At 43.9% G+C, this 14,959-nt stretch overlaps 2 protein-coding genes across 4 annotated transcripts in view; one reads left to right on the top strand and one right to left on the bottom strand.

Annotated features, from left to right (window-relative positions):
* The first annotated feature begins 300 nt into the window (after window positions 1-300).
* Window positions 301-7,633, top strand: sqlea (squalene epoxidase a). Its single transcript, XM_041902489.2, is given in 12 exon segments — window positions 301-941; window positions 1,312-1,512; window positions 1,514-1,568; window positions 1,899-2,076; window positions 2,308-2,404; window positions 2,609-2,722; window positions 2,864-3,035; window positions 3,347-3,442; window positions 3,815-3,957; window positions 4,423-4,519; window positions 4,917-5,004; window positions 5,883-7,633. Coding segments are annotated over 12 exon segments (1,710 nt in total). The 5' UTR covers window positions 301-665; the 3' UTR covers window positions 6,076-7,633.
* Window positions 7,634-7,859: 226 nt separating this feature from the next.
* The window catches only part of oxr1a (oxidation resistance 1a), a gene marked incomplete at its 5' end in the record, with an annotated part of 34,340 nt that continues 27,240 nt past the window's right edge, over window positions 7,860-14,959 (bottom strand). For 2 of the 3 annotated variants that reach the window (XM_045225777.1, XM_045225778.1), the window contains 6 exon segments: window positions 7,860-9,739; window positions 9,940-10,013; window positions 10,298-10,393; window positions 10,608-10,760; window positions 12,296-12,421; window positions 14,106-14,186. In XM_045225777.1, coding sequence (XP_045081712.1) covers window positions 9,604-9,739; window positions 9,940-10,013; window positions 10,298-10,393; window positions 10,608-10,760; window positions 12,296-12,421; window positions 14,106-14,186 — 666 coding nt within the window. 3 annotated transcript variants of the gene reach the window in all.

The raw sequence follows: 14,959 nt of genomic DNA, 5'->3' as shown, positions 1-14,959 counted from the left end.
CATGTAAATAGAGGCTTTCCCCTGTGTTCTATAAGAACGTCCCATTGTTCTGCCACCAACTTGCGCGCATCGCCCTCGTGCGGCAATGTTTGCAAGCACAGAAACCGGTATATGACACCTTTCCAGTGACATCATATCATACTATCCTCTCTCAGCCAGCGCTCCAACCAGCAGCCGAGGATTGGCCAATGGCCAGATAGCGTGAGCTCTGCTCACGGATGTGCTGTTCCTGATTGGACGGTTCAGACACAGAGAGGGCGGGACACCAAACCTGCGAACCCGAAGTTCCTACCTATCTCATTATCATAACATATTTAGCATCCTCTGACACCATCTGAAATATCTGGTGGAATAATTGTCATGGGTTTGGATACTTTTCTTTTGGATTAACGGATATTACTAGGCCTACGATCTGCTAAAGCATCTAAAATAGGATGCTCAATAGTCTATGCCTATAGATAGAATATTTGTTATTTCTGAAATAGTAATTGCTGAACTGTGCTGTGATTTTATTGCGCACTTTATTCTATTCCATGATCTAGGCTACTTTTTGTTTTGGGAATATAGTTTCAGGTTGTAGGTTAGGAAACACTCTGAGCAGTGATAATTTATTGAATGAGTTAGCCTATTCATTTCAAGTAGCCTATTATAATAATAGAATAAAGATGTGGACTTTTCTTGGAATTGCAAGTTTCACCTACATTTATAAGAAATGCGACGCAGTTTTGGAGTATGCTCACAAAGAGATAATCCTGGCGGCTGTAGTGTTCTTGGCAGTGGGGATGCTGCTATCCTATGTCAGGTACCACGGACATACATTCAAGGTACCCCAAATTCTACAATTACCGCTGGAACTTTTATTATCCCTACCGGTCATCAATACATTTATACCGAGACCCTCAGCTGTCAGGCACAGGAGTGGAGAGAGCGCTTCAAAGAAGGTGAGCAATAATAACTGTACAATCTGTTGAAGACCAAAACCCAATTATTATTATTCTCACCCGTTGGCCTACTTCAGTATACACTATATACAATAAAATAGTGTCCAATTATAGTGCAATTATATATGTTTTAACCTTCTATGGGTAAGTACCATTGAGACCTGCAGATCTGTGTTTATTTAAATCTCAAACAATTCTTTGAATGTTCATCATTGTTTGAGATTTAACAGAACACCTCTAATGAAGCCTTTTTGTTATAGCAAACCATACACCTTTTCAATCACCATTGCAAAGTACCATGAACATGCCCATTTAATGATTTAAATTCGTTTCTCTCTCTCCCCACCCTCCTCGCTTTCTCTCCAAACAGGGAGGTGGCAGGAGGAAACGAGTGGCTTCCTCAGGCATGGAGAGCCCCCCAGCAGCAGGTGACTCTCCTGCATCTCAGGAGCCAGATGTGATCATCGTAGGGGCGGGAGTCCTGGGGTCGGCCATGGCTGCAGTGCTGGCCCGGGACGGCCGGAGGGTCACTGTGATAGAGAGGGACCTGAAGGAGCCTGACAGGATAGTTGGGAGAGCTGCTGCAGCCTGGTGGATACAGGGCCCTGAGAGAACTGGGAATGGAGGGTGAGTGGTCTCTGGAGCATGGACTAGAGATCTTTTAGCGTGGGGTCTACGTGTAAAAAGGTGTTAGCTTGGGGCAAACGACCAATGGGCTGACTCGCAACAAGCCCTTGCATTAAATGGGGGCTGTGCTCAACGAGCAAGGCTCACTGCAGGACCTATTTAGGGCTTTATGACAACTTAATAAAGGCTTTATAAGTTGTTGTTTGTTTAAAGTGGGACCAAACAAACTGTTGCAACCTAGCTAGCTATTAATTAAGACTAAAGGCCTGAGTTGAATGCATAATGAAAAGTGTTGCATCACCCTTGCCTAACCCTGGGCTCTCCTCTCAGGTTCGGTGGAGGGGCTGGATGCCCACGTGGTGAACGGCTATGTGATTCATGACATCGAGAGCAGCACAGAGGTGGAGATCCCATATCCCCAGGCAGACAGCAGTATCCAGTGTGGCAGGGCCTTCCACCACGGACGCTTTATCATGGGCCTGCGCAGAGTCGCGCTCGCTGAGCCAAAGTAAGCCTGGGAGGGAACCTGCACTATACCTGTTGGACATATCATTACTATCACTATGGCCACACGTTTTTTCCTGACCACATGACTTGACCAGGACCAACTCCAGGGTTTAGTTGTTATAGCCTGATTATGTTTTTCCTGGTCAGGTCATGTGTTCAGAAGAACCCGGCTCTATTAATACCATCACTAGAACTACTGTTTCTTAATAGCTGGTACTTTGCTCTCCCCTAGTGTTACGTTCATAGAAGGCACTGTGTCCAGCCTGGAGGAAGAGGATGACTGTGTGACAGGAGTGCAGTACAGGGACAAGGAGACAGGAGACACAAAGGTAAACTCTAAGCTTGTGATGCAGTTATACTTTGGTACTCTACAGATAGCCGTTGCTGTGTAAAATAGCCCCATGCTGATACTCACAATTACACTTGACAGTATTTACACCTATTGATTAGCAATTCACCAGGATCCATTGATAAGACAAGCAGTGTAACAGATGTGTTTTTAACTGATGTAATTGTGTTAACCTGTCCCATAGGAGGTCCATGCAGCAGTAACTGTAGTAGCTGACGGCTGTTTCTCAAAGTTCAGGAAGAGCCTGGTAGCTGGGAAGGCCCAGACCTCCTCTCACTTTGTTGGATGCATCATGAAGGTTTGTTCAAGTATTATGTTGAATGAATGAATGAATGAATGAATGAGCAAATCAATGAGTCGACCGACCGACCAACCAAACAATTAGTAAAATGCAGTCAGACTAATGTATTTCCTTTCTGTCCTCTCCTGTCGTGGTCAGAACTCTCCCCAGTTCAAGCCCCACCATGCTGAGCTGGTCCTGGCCAACCCCAGCCCTGTCCTTATCTACCAGATCTCCTCCTCAGACACCAGGGTACTGGTGGACATCAGGGGAGAGATGCCCAGGAACCTCACCGAGTACATGGCTGAGAAAATACACCCACAACTACCAGGTAAGGGATTTAGGGTATACACTATAGAGATTTAAACAGTATAGCTTTCCCATGTGTTCAACATCCTTTACATTGTATGGAGGGATGGAAGGATGGCCTTGGGCCTTGTGAGACTTTAGGGCAAACTAACCATATCCACCACCAATGTATAGCACCCACATGACTATGTGCTTGAGAGCTTCAACACATGAAAAGTAAATGACGGCATTATGGGTTGACGTTCACTCTGTGTTGATTAAAATTCTTTATCCACCCATCTTTGTGGTGATGCATGTGTGACCTCTGACCTGGCTCTGTTGTCTCTTCTCTAGAACACCTAAAAGAGCCGTTCATGGTGGCTCTGCAGAATGACCGGCTGAGGTCTATGCCAGCAAGCTTCCTGCCTCCGTCCCCAGTCAACAAGCCAGGTAGGACACTAGTACTGACCACAGTGTTGGGCTGTGTCCCAAAGGGCAAATGGAATAGGGTCCCATTTGGAACGCATCCTTGGAGAGTTTAATGTTGGCTGTGTGGAGTCTCTACCACCATTATAGCATGACATAGAAACTTTCTCTCTTAAAACAGCAATAAACCTTGAAAGCCTCAAAATAAATACTAGACCAACTGCATTGCTCCATTTGTTATGCTCACTAACTGTATATTATTTTATCTTTAGCTAAGTAGATTAAAAGCGACCAGATCAGATATTTTGCTGAAAAAGATGGTCCCTCTAGCAGTGTATATGTGTGATGTTAGTGAGGTGAGGACTGGGGCTAACATGGGCCTTTGTCCTCTTCCAGGTGTGCTCCTACTGGGTGATGCCTACAACATGAGACACCCTCTGACCGGAGGAGGGATGAGTGTGGCCCTCAACGACGTCCTGATCTGGAGGAGCCTGATGAAGAACATCCCTGACCTGTACGACAACACAGCCATGCTCCAGGTAAACTCACATCCCTGATCTCATCCCCCTTTCTTATGATTATTACATTTACATTACATTTTGGTCATCTTATCCAGAGTGACTTACAGTCAGTATTATGTTAATGATTGGACAGTGGGTATTACAGAGAAGGGATAGGCAGTAGAGTGGTTCAGACAGAATGGCCAACCAGGGGGATATGTGGTCCGGAGTCAGCAGCGCTTCCACCAGACCAGACTCCACCACACACATTTTCACTGTCTGAATGGCCTTGGTTGGAATGTGTATTGTTGTTTTGTGGAATGTGGGTCCATATTGCATTGCAATCACCTGCTACCACAGACCGTTAGGGAGTTTTATGTGCGGCACAGGGCATATTGTTTCTGTAATCCACAGTGTTGTACTAGTCAAATGAATAGTTACAGAGCAATGTTAGGATATACTGTATAATGCTGAATGTTTTTTGTGTGTTTTTTAAAATAATAGGCAAAGAAAAAATTCCACTGGGAACGCAAGTCATCACATTCCTTTGTGGTGAATGTGTTGGCTCAAGCCCTGTATGAGTTGTTTGCTGCAACAGACAGTGAGTCTCCTTCTCTGTTCTTTTTTTCTGTCCTCTGCCAACACAGGATAGATAGAATAAGGTCATGTTTATGACAAGTCTTTAATTAAACTGTTACCAATGTCTCTACTTCAATCATTTGTTTTCTAACGGTCCAGTACTTCTCCTCAGTATAATTTATGTCCGTATACCTCAAATAACTGACACTAAACACTTAGCTAGGGGCGATTATAGCAAACAGAGAGGGACATTTAGGACATATTCAGTATAAATGATTTCTGCTGAAATTATTTTTAGCGTTAAGCTGTGGATTTTACCAGCGTGGTGCTACACTGAGATATACTGTACCATTTAGCATAATGTCCTTCCTGACTGACATGTATATTCATATGAGCTGTTTGGTGTTTGTGTCTTTCAGATTCTCTCCACCAGCTGCGAAAGGCGTGCTTCCTTTACTTCAAGCTGGGTGGGGAGTGCATCAACGGTCCCATTGGTCTTCTCTCAGTGTGAGTCTCACTAATGTGCTCGACACACTTCCAAAACTGTTACAGTTTGATCCTTTACTGTGTATGTCATGTCAATGCAATATTCCCCATTCAAAAAATATGTATGTAAAATATTCACGTATAAACATTACACTGAGTGTACAGAACATTAGGAACACATTCCTATTATTGAGTTGCTCCCCCCCCTGCCCTCAGAACAGCCTCAATTTGTTGGGGCATTGACCCTACAAGGTGTTGAAAGTTTTCCACAGGGATGCTGGCCCATGTTGACTCCAATGCTTCCCACAGTTGTGTCAAGTTGGCTGGATGTCCTTTGGGTGGTGGACCGTTCTTGATAAACACGGGAAACTGTTGAGCGTGAAAAACCTAGCAGCGTTGCAGTACTTGACACACTCAAACCGATGTGCCTGGCACCTAATACCATACCCCTTTCATTGGCACTTCAATATTTTGTTTTGCCCATTCACCCTCTGAATGGCACACATGCACAATCCATGTCTCACAAGGCTTTAAAATCCTTCTTTAACCTGTCTCCTCCCCTTCATCTACACTGATTAAGTGGATTTAACAGGTGTCATTAATAAGGTATCATAGCTTTCATCTGGATTCACCTGGTCAGTCTATGTCATGGAAAGAGCAGGTGTTTCTAATGTTTTGTATACTCAGTGTATATAAATGTATACTGTACATGCACCTGTATTGACATTAGAGGACCACAATGGAAATAAGCCTTTGGCCCTTATTGTGTTTTTATCCTCAATAATTTGTTATGTATGTAATGTTGTCTCCAGCTTGGGCAGCCTACTACTATTAATGATCAAATTCCATCAATCAATAGTCTATGGTTCTAATTAGCTCTCAATCCATTCTATACCCAGGTTGACGCCCCATCCGATGACTCTGATTGGACACTTCTTTGCCGTCGCCTTGTACGCCATCTACTACAGCTTCAAGTCTGAGTCGTGGCTCACCAAACCCCGAGCCTTATTCACGAGTGGAGCTATCCTGTACCGCGCCTGTACCGTCATGTTTCCCCTCATCTACTCTGAGTTGAAGTACCTGGTGTACTGAGCAGTGCTCTAATCTGAGCCCTAACGCGGTGGAACGCACACCAGCCTTAGACAACAGGGTCGTATTCATTAGTGCACAAACGTAGGAAAACATTTTGCAATGGAATACGAAGACAAGTTCAGGTTGTCCCCTACCCTGTTTCTGCCTGTTGTCTTCCATTTAGTTTCTAGTGAATACGACTCTGGTTTACTGAGCAGTGCCATCACTGACCCCCGGTGGAGAATACACACACCACCAGCCTTATGGTGACATGACATACAAACAGTACAGTGACCTAAAGATACACTATGGAAGTGTAGTTGTCAACTGTCAAGTCACATTTAGGCTGTATGTATGATCTATATGAAACCACTTAGTTTTAGGCCAACAATTTATGCTTTTACTCGTTGGGTGTGGGGAGGCATGCCACTTTCTGTCCAATTAAGTAATTTCTGGACAATATTTCTGTCCATTTAGGCCAGGGATCCCTTTTTGGCTCAAGAGCACACCTAGAGGCAACAATTCTGTATAGCCTCTTTAATATTACACCATCCTATCATCACTATCAACAGGGATGTCTTCTGAGGACAGGGTCTAAATTGAGTGACAATTATTATTTAGTAATGCCTTGCATATTCAGAATTTACATTACAACCATATAATTACATAGTGTAACAGACAATGCGTAATAAGAGGTTTGCATTAGCAACTCTTAATTGCAAATCTGACCAAATAACCAGCTGAATATACAGTAGGACTGACTACAGGTGTCTGTCAAACCACTTTGATGCTAAATTTCTTGTGGAAATTGAGCATGAGGACAAAAAATGTCCGTCCTGCTTGTAAACGACTGTGGTTGTCTTCTATCTTCTCTCTATGCCAATGACTTCTTTCAACCCGAAGCACTTACACTGTTGGTTCCCCCCACATGAAGCGGAGTGTAAATGACGGCCAAAAAAAAACACAGTTGGCTGTTTGTCCACCCTTCCTCCAAACGGTGTCCTTATTTTGTTCTGAAAAAGTATGTTCCTTGTGCATTTGCAATTATATTTTAACTGTACATGTACAAACAAATGATAATGTATTGAACTGTTTATTGGTTCAAGTCAGATCGCCTGTCCTTAACTTTTGCCAAGTTATGGTTTTCCTGCCTTAAAAGTTTTTCTTCTTTACACATTGTGACAAGGGATTTTTTTCATGACACCTCTGGTACGTTCACTTCTTTAAAAGTCATTCTTCAGTTGTGATCACCTGCTGGAATTAAAGCGTGACTGTCCGAGGATTGCAGTGTTGAGCGTCACCTAGTGGACCCTCCAGTGTGCCTGGAGAAGAAGAGAGGAGGGTTGCAACAGAAACAAATAGCACAATGAGATGGGAGCTGATTCAGGACCTGAGATAGTTGGATGGAGCCCAGCCCCAAAACAAGTCCCTGACCGATGGTCCACTGCTCCATCCATCTCTTCAGAGTTTAGAGAGGAATTCATGACAGAATTTTGCACTGTGTTAAGAATATTTACTTGTAATTATATTTTGTTTAATTTCTTGTTTAATAAATGAGCAATAATGGAGTTAAATATCATCACTTGGAGACTGATGTTTTATCTTTACCATCGACCCACTGATTTGTTTTTATTCAATAAAACTTTTTGCTAGATTAATGTTACTGAGGTGATGACCAATAGTCCTGAAAAGCACTAATACAAATGTCCACTAGGTGGCGCTCAATATACAATCAAAAAGTTAGTGCAAATGCTGGAAGAAGAATGAGGGGATCGAAAGCAATACAAACCCAGACAGACATGTCCCAGGTTACAACAATTTTATTGTTATTTATTCATTTATACATCACTAATACATTGTATTCCTGTAAAATAATTAGAGGACTTATCCATGTTATTCTTTGTGACTCCACAGACACAAATACTGGTGTGGAAAACCAGAAAGGAGGAGGAAAGCTGCTGTGAAGTTTAAATGTACATATTTTCTCTTAGTCCACAGTCTGTTAACAGTCTACCTACTAACAAAGACTCACCACTCAAAATAACTTGTGAGTTAAATTCTTCTTCGACATTCAGCCTCCCACTCCTGGACAACACCACTCTCCTTTAGTTACACAGAGCATTAGTTTAGCTTTACCCTTATTAATATTATAGCAGCAAGCTTTCTACTAACAGTTAACATGTTTATGATTCTAAACAAAAAGTACTGTACAGCTACTAGAAGTCTAAGAACCTGGTTTATAACGCTTTTAGACCGGATTAAAGTGCTAGAAGCAACCCACCAATCATATATGTATTTCTATATAGGAACAAATCTACTATTTTAACATGAATGTACAGGGTAATATACATTATATTTGTAACAGCTGAAATATCAGCACAAAAAGATCACTGTCACACAACAGCAACATATATATAATATATTTATATATAATCAAATATATATAAATAATATACAATTGTCATATGCATGTAAAACAGTTAACCACGTCTCAGGCTTTTCAAATTATACCGAAAAAAAGCAATTGTGGATCAAGACATAAAAGCTTTACAAGTCCTCTCTGAGAAAGAACCACAGACAGGCGAGGAAAAGTGCCAACCTGGATTATTTGAGGTCACATGACAGTAATTTGCATATTCCACAAATCTATTGCAACACATTACTGTCTACGAACAGTACACACGACTCCTGAGGGGCGCCGGTGATAGCTGAACTCACATGTAGTACACCCACTGAACAGAACGTTATTATTACGACGATGGGTAATATTCTGATTCTAGCTATGTGCTATGAGATGGTGTGTGCTATGATGGTGAACAACAGGAGGACTACAAAACACAACACTCTATACGTAGTTTCTGCCTCAGAAGTCAACCAAATATGTAAAATACTTTTCCCCCTCATAATAGTGTCACCATCCTCCATCCTCGCATCCTGCTGAGAATCTGCCTTCAGGTTCAAACTTCTCCTCTGAGAACAAAGGAATGCATGTTGTTGTTTATTTTATTACTGGATCTCTTCATTAAAGGCTTGTAACACCACTTTATAGTAACATCCTACAGACTGACTTCAACAAAGTTCTGAGGGGCGGGGTTCCTTGAGTGTCTCAAATTCAGATAATCTGGACTACGGCAGTTTCTCTCTCTCTCTCGCTCAATCCTAAACCTGAGCCGACATCATCTCCTGCTGAGGCCAGAGATAGCGAGCCGATTGCTCCTCCTTGGTTCTGCAACAAGGCCTCCCTACGGTCTCTAACAAACCCACACATCCCCTGATGCCTCACAGTAAAGTCAAAGCACAGGACAGTACACCTCCTCAATGACGCTGCACACAGTTGTAACAAGATACACACAAGGTAATTCACAAAGAAAAGCTCTGTTATAACTGCAGTAGTAACGTATGAACGCACAACACGCATCCTTTAGCTGGCTCCGTCCTGGGAGCCCCAGACAGTGGGTTGGAGCAGGGTGGTGATGTGCAGTTAGGTTTGAGACAACATTGCCATTGTAGGGATGTTTAGTCCTCCTCTTTTTCCCGTGGTGGGTTTTGTTATTCAAAAGCCCAGATCTCAATGTCCTGTATATAGAAATCCTCCTTCTTGGAGAGCATGGGGTTGCCGAAGGTTTTACAGGAGTGACTCCTGCCGTGGTACAGGTCTCCATCCAACCACAGGCCAAACTCACCACTGAAACACATCAAGACAAACACATCACGGCATCTTCAGAGACTCAATACACGTTCTGATTCTGATCATCTTAGACTATAGGCACCATTTTACTCTTCTGAAGACACCTAGCAGTGACTGTCAATGTAGACTAACCATAACATCTTAAAGTTGATTGCTAAATAAATCTTTAACATTGAAAAAAAATAGCAGGCACGTACCTTCCACCACCAAAAGCTAAGGAGTCCATATCTCCTTTCATGAAGAACATGTTGTCACCTGTCCATTTGTACACCTGTCAGCACAGAACAGAGCACCATCTGTGTAAATGTATCATTTCAAACCCTCATGCCATCTTACATAAGCTCCCCATTGTCAAGAGAATATGAGACATACTAATAACAATATGATGACTCATTCATTTAATAAGGCAAACAACTGAGCTTATCACATGTTAATTGCTGAGTTCTGAGCAGGGGTGGATGAGTTTACAATGGACGTTAGGAGTAAAAGTGACTGGACCACACTGGCCAGTTCAGAATAAGGGTCACCAATCAGAGAGGTCAGAGGTCAGCCTACCTCAAACTCTGGACAGAAGGTGAAGAGGAAGGTCTCTCCCGTGCCGTAGAATCCCTCGCTGATTTTGAAAGGTTCCGATGCCAATGCACCAAACACCTGCAGCAACACAACCAACCAGAACACATCAGATCAGGAAACAGACAGTACGGGACCATGGTAATCTATTACAGCTCAAGCGCCCAATCCTAACACACTTTCGCATAAACTATGCATTGATGTTAATGGAGGATTTTCACGCAAATTTGAATTCCGTGCACAGATCTGGACTTAGGATTCAGGCCTAATAGAGAAGTGTTGTTGTCCCACTCACCCCACCATCACTGTCCCTGATGACCAACAGCACGGGGGTGTCCTGCCCCTGCATGGCCCGGTACAGGCTCTTGATGCTCATGCCATGCTTGGTGGTGCCATAGGCCAGGGTCCAGGGGTACCCAATGGTACGGGGAGGGAGGTTCTTGGCCAGCTGGAGGGGGAAGAAACACATGGAAATGAAAGAGAGAAAGGCCACAGCCATCAATGGTCCATTAAAGCTGCAGTGACCTTTTCACACAGCTGGTTGTTAGAGAGTAACTGGGCTCCACACACCCAGATCCACAGTCTCAGGAGAACAGGCTTTAAGTGTAGACCACCAAGAGACCTACAATGAGAGTGCAGCAGGCTAGTCACACACATTCCTAAGGCTCCTTCCTTCGACGCATGTCCTAACAAGAATCCATTTTCCCCAACAGCTATACCTGCAAATATGCCTTTTTCCTGAAGAAACCCCACCTCACCCATGTTAAAACCCTAACAGACCTTATCTGGAAACCCCACCTCACCCATGTTAAAACCCTAACAGACCTTATCTGGAAACCCCACCTCACCCATGTTAAAACCCTAACATACCTTATCTGGAAACCCCACCTCACCCATGTTAAAACCCTAACAGACCTTATCTGACCAACCCCACCTCACCCATGTTAAAACCCTAACAGACCTTATCTGGAAACCCCACCTCACCCATGTTAAAACCCTAACAGACCTTATCTGGAAACCCCCCATGTAACTCTGGAAACCCCACCTCACCCATGTTAAAACCCTAACAGACCTTATCTGGAAACCCCACCTCACCCATGTTAAAACCCTAACAGACCTTATCTGGAAACCCCACCTCACCCATGTTAAAACCCTAACAGACCTTATCTGGAAACCCCACCTCACCCATGTTAAAACCCTAACAGACCTTATCTGGAAACCCCACCTCACCCATGTTAAAACCCTAACAGACCTTATCTGGAAACCCCACCTCACCCATGTTAAAACCCTAACAGACCTTATCTGGAAACCCCACCTCACCCATGTTAAAACCCTAACAGACCTTATCTGGAAACCCCACCTCACCCATGTTAAAACCCTAACAGACCTTATCTGGAAACCCCACCTCACCCATGTTAAAACCCTAACAGACCTTATCTGGAAACCCCACCTCACCCATGTTAAAACCCTAACAGACCTTATCTGGAAACCCCACCTCACCCATGTTAAAACCCTAACAGACCTTATCTGGAAACCCCACCTCACCCATGTTAAAACCCTAACAGACCTTATCTGGAAACCCCACCTCACCCATGTTAAAACCCTAACAGACCTTATCTGAAAACCCCACCTCACCCATGTTAAAACCCTAACAGACCTTATCTGAAAACCCCACCTCACCCATGTTAAAACCCTAACAGACCTTATCTGAAAACCCCAACCATCCCACTATTGTAATTTATAGAGATTCTCTGATTCAGCTACTACGCCATCAGCCTTGTAATGATGAGGCTAAAGAACCTGCTGTCACTATGCAGATTGCTCCCCAGGGTGGGGCAGCACATCTCTGGCTGAAGGCCTGTGGTTGAAAGTCAATCATGAGGATGCTTTAGGAAGCAGATTGTTGACAATCAGTTTCAGTGCATCAATATGCCAATGGGTATGGATTAAGTCATTGTGCCTGTCAGCAGTGTGAGTTATTACCTTCTCTATCTGGTGTGCCTCCAGCAGCTCGCTAGGTTCACTGAGGTTGGGTCTGAAGGTCTCAGGCTCCAGCTCCGTCTTGATAGAGGTGGCATGCTTAGAGTTCACCTCCTCCTTGGTGGTGATCTAAAAACACACAGACAACAGTCAGACAGGCGCTCAGGAGGGGTGGGAGGGGGATCCTATGCCCTACACAGTGCACTACTTGGCCCTGGTCAAAAGTAATGCACTTTATAGTGAATAGGGTGCCATTTGGGACACAGCCAGACTCTGGGATGAACACTGTGCTAGATGTTTTCTATAGGCTAATAGACCGATACCACATAACTTACTAGGAGTGGGGGTGTGTCATTTTACTTCGAAGCAGGTGGTTTTAAAGATATGAATACACTCATATCAGCAGAGGCAGGATTATTTGCAGTGTAATATGAGCCCCAGGAAACGCAAATATACAAGATAGGCCTACTTAATATAAAAAATGGAACTCCGTTTTGAAAATCATAAATCAAGCAGCAACGGGTTTAGGGAGAACATAGACCAGACTCCTTTATGTCTATAACACATAGTAAAGGTAAGGAGCCAGCCTTGGCTTCTGACAGCCTAAATGGCTCATAAAACATGTAGGCTTCTTCAACATTGCAATAACACTTGGAAATGTGCATTATATCCATATACAGTCGGCAAATCAGGAGGCTACATTGTACAACGTCTGACACTGGATATTTCTATAGTTAGCACATTTGGAATGTTGGCTGGAGAATGCAAAACATCCAGTAAATAATGAGTGGTCCAGAAGGCCTATTTGTGATTGAGCTGGACACACAGCGCTGGACTGTGAGTTCCAGCGGGGTTGTTTATCTTTCTCCATAACAGACCTGATTGTAGAGAGCCTAGCCACTGGTGGCCTGACCGTGATCACGTTACAGTCCTGTTGAATTACCTGCATTGTCCTCTGCAAACAATCCTGCACCCACTTAATGGATTGAAAGGAATCCCACTTCCACCCACCATCCCCTCTCCCTCCAATAGAAAGCAGAGGCGGATGGGGAAGCAGCAGTTCATCACTACCCAGATGTGGATGGATGAACACAGTTTGTGAGGCGTCACTCAGAAGTGGAGGAACACAAATTCCACATGTGATTGACAGAGTCGAGAAACCTCAGGAAAATTCACCTCCCTCAACAGATATAGGCTACAACGTATTGTATTATGATTCACATTCTTTGTCTCTCTATGACAACCTTGGGCCTAGGCTATCTAATTAGCTATGGCTATTAATAACAGTAATGAGGCCTTCTTGAAACTAACCACAGCAGTGGTCAGTGAGGAGCTGTGAGAAGTAGATATGCAGGGCATTATGGGCCCTTCATGAAGGCATCAATTACCCTCCTCCCTTTCTCTACCAAGTATTAGTTGCTGGTTGCAGAAAACTCTTCAAATTATCCTCATAGGGGTTCTTTGGACAGTTGCTACACGAGGCTGCAGCATCATAGTGCCGGCCCATCCCAAGGCCCTGGTAAAGGTAAGCCCAGGTAAGCTCAGGTCAAGGTTAGCCCAGGTAAGCCCAGGTTAGCCCAGGTAGGCCCAGGTCAGCCCAGGTAGGCCAAAGTAGGCCAACTGGGTGAGAGGCAAGAGGTCAGAAACCCACTGAGGAGCTCTAACAGAGCCTGGTAGGGGCAAATCTAAAATGGCACCTTATTCCCTACATAATAGTGGCCAAACATAGTGCACTACATAAGGAATAGGGTGCCATTTGGGACGTAGTCTAGAAAAAGGGAATGGAGAGCTGGAACTTTGCTGGGTGGGGCACCTGAAGCCGCTTGCAGAGAGATTTCAGATCTTCGCTGTTTAGCGCATCGATCCGGCGGTGGTACTCAGTCAGTGACACTACCTGGGGGGGCGGAGACAGGAACAGGAAGTGTAACTCAGCTGCTGGCGATGGAGGGAAAAGGATGAGCACAGCAGAGGGAGGAGAGACACAGTACATTTGAAGGTGGAGACCTGACATCACTGTCTATATTTATACATCTACCGGTATGTGATATTCAGGTCTCCATTAAATAGACGAGTCACATGGACTCAGGCCATCGTTTACATAGCCTAGCCCACAGACAGATTTGGTTTGAAGTCTAATATTTGAACAAGAGGTGGTTGATATGAACCAAGAGAATAAGAGTGTTTTGCATGGTTGTGTAATCTAAATCAACACCACTACAGGATGTTAGGACCAGCCAGAGGAGGAGAGACAGACAAGCCATTCTGACACAGCCAGAACCAAAACGAATTAAAACCAGAGAAGCCATACAAGGACATTCTTCTGATAATCTTATTCAATTGAGAGGATCCGTTGGACCGTAGGTGATACGACAGTTTCAGCACTTGTACTTCCATGACTGATCAAAACTCATTTTCTAATGCTCGTCTCTCTGCAGCTGACATATAGTGAGCAATAAACAGAATCGTGAGAATTGCAATACATATCCTATCGGCACCTAAGTCTCGTGATAATATGGTATGGCGACGTCCCTGGCAATTCCCAGCCCTAGTGCTGCTTTTGATCATCATTATTAATAATAATACGCTGAAGCAAACATCTGCGCCAGACAGAGTTCATGCAAGCTAGCACACGGGAATCCCCCCTTCAAAATAGCCTATCAGCAGTTC

The sequence above is a fragment of the Coregonus clupeaformis genome, chromosome 2, assembly GCF_020615455.1.
Source record: "Coregonus clupeaformis isolate EN_2021a chromosome 2, ASM2061545v1, whole genome shotgun sequence".
Classification (NCBI taxonomy): domain Eukaryota; kingdom Metazoa; phylum Chordata; class Actinopteri; order Salmoniformes; family Salmonidae; genus Coregonus; species Coregonus clupeaformis.
The sequence above is the reverse complement of the archived record's forward strand: the minus strand, read 5'-3'. Positions and strand labels throughout refer to the sequence as shown.